This window comes from Solanum stenotomum, chromosome 4 (genome assembly GCF_019186545.1).
Source record: "Solanum stenotomum isolate F172 chromosome 4, ASM1918654v1, whole genome shotgun sequence".
NCBI classification, from domain to species: Eukaryota; Viridiplantae; Streptophyta; class Magnoliopsida; order Solanales; family Solanaceae; genus Solanum; species Solanum stenotomum.
In genome coordinates this window covers 41,418,543-41,424,993 of record NC_064285.1, presented here as the reverse complement: position 1 = coordinate 41,424,993, position 6,451 = coordinate 41,418,543, and the positions used below count along the sequence as shown (strand labels likewise).

General features: G+C 38.7%; 1 protein-coding gene across 1 annotated transcript in view; it reads left to right on the top strand.

Annotated features, from left to right (window-relative positions):
* Window positions 1-1,270, top strand: part of LOC125861503 (uncharacterized) — a 7,912-nt gene extending 6,642 nt beyond the window's left edge. Inside the window, exons 6-7 of the mRNA XM_049541386.1 lie at window positions 896-903; window positions 1,103-1,270. Of these exons, the coding sequence (XP_049397343.1) occupies window positions 896-903; window positions 1,103-1,270 (176 nt within the window). The remainder of the gene's footprint in view (window positions 1-895; window positions 904-1,102) is intronic.
* The last annotated feature ends 5,181 nt before the right edge of the window (window positions 1,271-6,451 follow it).

The following is a 6,451-nucleotide window of genomic DNA, read 5'->3' as shown; positions in this document are numbered from 1 at the left end:
ATACTAAAGTGAGTTTCCTAAGCCTTAGGGCTATTATGTGATTGTCCCCTATATGCTTGTGTGTCTCCTAAATAGTTTTATAAAGAATGTTGACTTAGTATGTTATAATGTAATGATAAAACCCTTGTCTATGGTAACTCTTAAGAACACATAGGTGTATATGAAGAGGTTGTATGGGCGGTCACTTCATTATTCACTTAAGTGTGGCTTAGGGTGACTTGAGATAGAGGCTTAAATGGTAATAAAGGACTTACTTTGCTATCTTTTTTAAGTATTGTACACTTGTGTTAATTGAGTTGTAAATGATTTGAATATGGTCTTATTTGTGAATTGTGACTTGAAATGTGGGTTTATGCTTGTGGTTTTAAAGGTTTGTTAAAGAATTACTTAAAAGCATACATTCCTTGTAAATGTCCGTTGTGCATATTTTCTTGCATGGTCATCATACTTAGAACTTATTGTACTAATTCCATATCTCTCTATTGTTACAAGCGGAGGTGGTGGAAAGTGAAGAGATCTTTTGAGGAAGCTTGGGATATTGACTCTTTTCAAAAACCTTGGTATGTCCTCATATATTCGAGGACATAGTTGTTACCTTTCTAGTATTTTCACTTAGACATTTTATAAGACTTATATTTTGTTGTAAAGGGGTGTGGCCCTAAGATGTTCTATTCGTGCCTAAGATGGTACATGAGACTTAGAAATTCTACTTCGTTGCATTTGAAAGATTTTGAGTATTATGAATTTGTATTAAAAAGTGTTTAAATTCCTTACGGTTTTTATTACCGAATGCGATGAATGAATATGCCAAGAGGCTTGTATTAGACCTCCGAGAGGTCGAGTACGCATGTTACGACTTAGCAGTGCTCTCGGGTTGTTACAAACTTGGTATCAGAGCATAAGGTTTTGGAAATTGTCCCTTATGATTCAAAGTCTCATATGCCACATCTACTAGAGTCTTGTACATCAGTGTGAGTCGCGACACATCTATGAGCGAGAGGCCATAGGACGGTAGAAGTTTCACTTATTTTATTAATCATGACTTCGTGCCTTAGGGTTTGGTCTATAAGTATCTTTCCTAATCCGTGTCTTGTGTTTATAGGATATGAATACGAGGTCTAATCCTAAGAGAGGGAAAGAGGAGAATGTGGATGGGGGAGTTCCTCCTCAAGGTCTTCAAGGTGACCATGTCCCCATAGGTAATCAAGAGAATGAGGTTTTGGTGGTTCCCCCGGCCATTACGAATGAAGAGATTGGGCAGCTTTTCTAACTCTAGCTCAAGCCATGACGGCTCAAGCAAATAGAGATGTGGGGCCTAGGGTGAATGCTAATGAGAGTACGACTGCCTCAAAGTTGAGAGACTTCAGGAGGAGGAATCCTCCTATCTTTTTGGGCTCTAGAATTGGAGAAGATCCACAAGGATTCTTGGATGAGATTTACAAAATTGTGGATGCTATGGGAGTATCTTCTTGAGAGAAAGCGGGTCCTATAGAATGGGAGGAGTTTAAGGAAGCATTCTTGGGTAAGTACTTTCCCCTAGAGAAGAGGGAGTGCAAAATTGAGGAGTTCATTAATCTTAAGCAATGTAATATGAGTGTGGAGGAGTATGCTTTGAAGTTCTCCATGTTGTCTAGGTATTCTCCATCTTTGGTGTCTAACTTTAAAGAGGAGATGAGTAGGTTTGTTATCGGTGTATCCAACTTGGTGAAAGAAGAGTGCCGTAGGGCAATGCTCCATGGTGACATGAACATCTCTAGGCTTGTTGTGTATGCTCATTCTATTGAGGAGTCCAAGATGACTAGGGTGAGGAAAGATTTAAAAAGGGGTAGGTACGAGGATCAAGGACAACCTAAGTTTAAGAAGAGGGCTCCAAATCAAGATTTCTCAAGTGATCCTAAGGTTAACCATGAAGGAGGTGGTGGTTCTCAAATTTTTAAGCCTACTTGTGGAAAGAAGCATTTTGGGAAATGTCTATCCGTCACTAGTGGTTGCTATGGCTGTGGAAAAAATGATCACAAGGTAAGAGATTGTCCTAATATTGTGGCTAAAGGAAGGAATGCTAGGCAAGCTCCTTATAGTGGTCCTAGTGTTGATGGTCAAGGAAGGAATCATTTCTATGCTCTCCAAACTAACAAGGAAGCATATACGGATGAAGGTGCCGGTAAGTCATAATTTCTAATTTTGTGTTAGTTTAGATAGGTTTCTCCTAAGTGGGGGATGGTATGTTGAATGATGAGTTGAGGTGAGTTTGGATATTCTTGTCTCTTTCTACTATTCCTAATCGTGTTTGAGTCATAGAATTGTAGAAGCATGATGCATGGTTTTTGGAGTCTTGTGTGAAAAAAAAATGAGTTTTTATATTTCTCCTTATAATGATGCATGCTTTAAATTAAGTTCTTGATTTACATGAGAAAATTAGTTTCATGATCGTTGTTCTCCGTATATGCATAAATTGGTGAGTTGCTAAAAGTTGTTAGAGTTGAGATTAGTTGAGCATACTTAAGTGTATTCTTGATGTAGCATGATTGTGTTTTAATAAGATAATTGCATATTGTGTTCTTTGATGTTGTTATGAGCATGAGGTGCTATGGAGATGGAAGTTCCACCAAATAAATGAAAAAATTTTAAAAAAAAGAGGGGGGTAGGGGGTTTGATGCATGTTGAGTTGTAGGTGTGATTCCTACTTCCATAAATTTGAATGAAGTTGTGTTGTAATGGCTTGTTATGTGGAGTTGATGTTTCCTCCTTGATGAGTGCTTTCATAATGATATTGTATGATTGTTGTGGGCTGCTAATCTTGAGTCAATCCCTTAATGTCTTAAAGTGTCATTCGAGGACGAATGTTCCCAAGTGGGGGATATTGTAACACCCCTCAAAATAAAGTAGGATAAAGTAGAGCCTCACATGGGTCCTATGCATTAATAATTTGTTAAAACAATGAAGAATATCCTTTTTAGTCAGTTTTAAAGAGTTTAGAAGTCAAACGTCAAGGGAAGACCAAGACTTTCGGAAACTAGTCTTTTACGTGTTGGTGTGTTCTAGTATGTTGTTCATGTTTTTATGGGTTGTTTGGAGTCTAAAATCAGTGAAGGTTACCCTAGTGTCTTAATAAATGTTTTTAGGGTCAAAACGTTCAGGTACGACTCCCCGGGACCACCCTAAGGTCCCCGAGGAGGACCCCAACCCTTGGCCAAGCAAGCTGCCAAGGTAGCTTGAAGTTGTTCTTGGAGGGAGTGGCTCCGCGTCAACCAATGGACAAAAAGTGGCTTCGTGGTGCGGAGACACTGCAGACTTTACTGTCTCGAATTTAATTTCCAACAAACTTGTGGGAACACCTCCGCATCGCAAACTTGTTTCCCGACGAAATCTGCGAAAGTAAAACTCAAGTTGGACTTGTTTGAAAAGGTCCAACTAAGTGAGGGGTAGTTTGGTTTATTATTATTTCAAGTGTTTTTAAGTATTTTAAAGGTATTAAAACATTTAAGAGGTGTTTTTGAATTCATTCTTCCAAGATCAAAACCCCAAAGTTCTTTCTCTCTCTAAAGTTCTCTCAAATTCAAGGAAGAAAAAGGCGGAGAGCTAGGGTTTCAATTGAGGGTTCCCTTCCACCAAATTTCGTTGAGATTTCATCAATTGAGGTATGGTGGCTCTTCATCTAGGACTCATCTTCATCCCAGAGTCAATTTCAAAGGATTTTACGATGTTTTCAAAAAGTGACCAAAAGCTTGTTTTTGAATTCTATCAAGGGTTCTTGCATGAAAATGATTTGAAAGGTTTGGGTATGGATTAATTGATGTTTGCTTGTGGGTTTTGAATGAAATACTCCTTGAACCCTTGTCATCTACAAAATCGTAAAATTTGCTATGAAGTGGGTCTATTTCAATAAATTCAAAGTTGATGAAATTATGTATAAAGTTAATGGTATTGATATCTCTTGCGTTGTTTATTGTTTATATGTGATTAATTGTTGATAATGGATGAATTAATGGTGGTAAGCCTTATGGGTGAAGTATTGGTGATTTTGGCTATGGCTTTGGATTATGGTAAGAAGGCTTTTGAACTCTTTTTATTGAATTGATTGTTGTTGGTAGGTTTCGGTGGTTCTTCTGGCCATGACTAATGAAGAGATTAGGGTGGCTTTTCTAACTCTAGCTCAAGCCATGACGGCTCAAGCAAATAGAGATGTGGGGCCTAGGGTGAATGCTAATTAGAGTACGACTTCCTCAAGGTTGAGTGACTTCATGAGGAGGAATCCTCCTATCTTTTTGGGCTCTAGAATTGGAGAAGATCCACAAGGATTCTTGGATGAGATTTACAAAATTGTGGATGCTATGGGAGTACCTTATTGAGAGAAATCGGAATTGGCTTCATACCAATTGGAGGAGGTAGCCCAAATTTGGTACACTCAATGGAAGGCAAATAGGCCGGAAGAAGCGGGTCCTATAGAACGGGAGGAGTTTAATGAAGCATTCTTTGGTAAGTACTTTCCCTTAGAGATGAGGGAGTGCAAAATTGAGGAGTTCATTAATGTTAGGCAAGGTAATATGAGTGTGAAGGAGTATGCTTTGAAGTTCTCTATTTTGTCTAGGTATGCTCCATCTTTGGTGTCTAACTCTAGAGAGGAGATGAGTAGGTTTGTTACCGATGTATCCGACTTGGTGAAAAAAGAGTGTCATACTGCAATGCTCCATGGTGACATGAACATCTCTAGGCTTGTTGTGTATGCTCAATCTATTGAGGAGTCCAAGATGATTAGGGTGAGGAGCGATTTAAAAAGGGGTAGGTACGAGGATCAAGCACAACCTAAGTTTAAGAAGAGGGCTCCAAATCAAGATTTCTCCAGTGCTCCTAAGGTTAACCATGAAGGAGGTGGTGCTTCTCTAATTTCTAAGCCTACTTGTTCCACTTATGGAAAGAAGCATTTTTGGAAATGTCATTCCGGCACTAGTGGTTGCTGAGGTTGTGGAAAAAATGATCACGAGGTAAGAGATTGTCCTAATATTGTGGCTAAAGGAAGGAATGCTAGGCAGGCTCCTTATAGTGGTCCTAGTGTTGATGGTCAAGCAAGGAATCATTTCTATGCTCTCCAAACTAACAAGGAAGCAAATCCGGATGAAGGTGCCGGTAAGTCATAATTTCTAGTTTTGTGTTGGAATCCTTTTGTGTTGGTTTAGATGGGTTTCTCCTAAGTGGGGATGGTATGTTGAATGATGAGTTGAGGTGAGTTTGGATATTCTTGTCTCTTTCTACTATTCCTAATCGTGTTTGAGTCATAGAATTGTAGAAGCATGATGCATGGTTTTTGGAGTCTTGCGTGGAAAAAAAATGAGTTTCTATATTTCTCCTTATAATGATGCATGCTTTAAATTGAGTTCTTGATTTAAATGAGAAAATCAGTTTCATGATCGTTGTTCTCCTTATATGCATAAATTGGTGAGTTGCTAAAAGTTGTTAGAGTTGAGATTAGTTGAGCATAATTAAGTGTATTCTTAATGTAGCATGATTGTGTTTAAATTAGATAATTGCATATTGTGTTCTTTGATGTTGTTATGAGCATGAGGTGCTATGGAGAAGGAAGTTCCTCCAAATAAATGAAAAATGGAAAAAAAAAGGGGGGTTTTGAGGCATGTTGAGTTGTAGGTGTGATTCCTACTTCCATAAATTTAAATGAAGTTGTGTTGTAATGGCTTGTTATGTGGAGTTGATATTTCCTCCTTGATGAGTGCTTTCATATTGATATTGTATGATTGTTGTGGGCTGCTAGTCTTGAGTCATTTCCCTTAATATTTTAAAGTGTCATTCGAGGACGAATGTTCCCAAGTGGGGGATATTGTAACACCCCTCAAACTGAAGTAGGATAAAGTAGAGCCTTACATTTGTCCTATGCAATAATAACTTGTTAAAATAATGAAGAATATCCTTTTTAGTAAGTTTTAAAGAGTTTGGAAGTCAAACGCCTTGGACCAAAACGTTCGGAAACAAGTCTTTTACGTGTTGGTATGTTCTAGTATGTTGTTCATGTTTTTACGGGTTGTTTGGAGTCTAAAATCAGTGAAGGTTACCCTAGTATCTTAATAAATGTTTTTAGGGTCAAAACGTTCGGGTACGACTCCCCGGGACCACCCTAAGGGTCCCTGAGGAGGACCCCAACCCTTGGCCAAGCAAGCTGCCAAGGCAGCTTGAAGTTGTTCTTGGAAGTAGTGGCTCCGCGTCAACCAATGGACAAAAAGTGGCTCCGTGGTGCGGAGACACCGCAGACTGTACTGTCTCGAATTTAATTTCCAACAAACTTGTGGGAACACCTCCGCGTCGCGAACTTGTTTCCCGACGAAATCTGCGAAAGTAAAACTCAAGTTGGACTTGTTTAAAAAGGTCCAACTAACTGAGGGGTAGTTTGGGTACTTTGGGTTATTATTATTTCAACTGTTTTTAAGTATTCTAAAGGTATTAA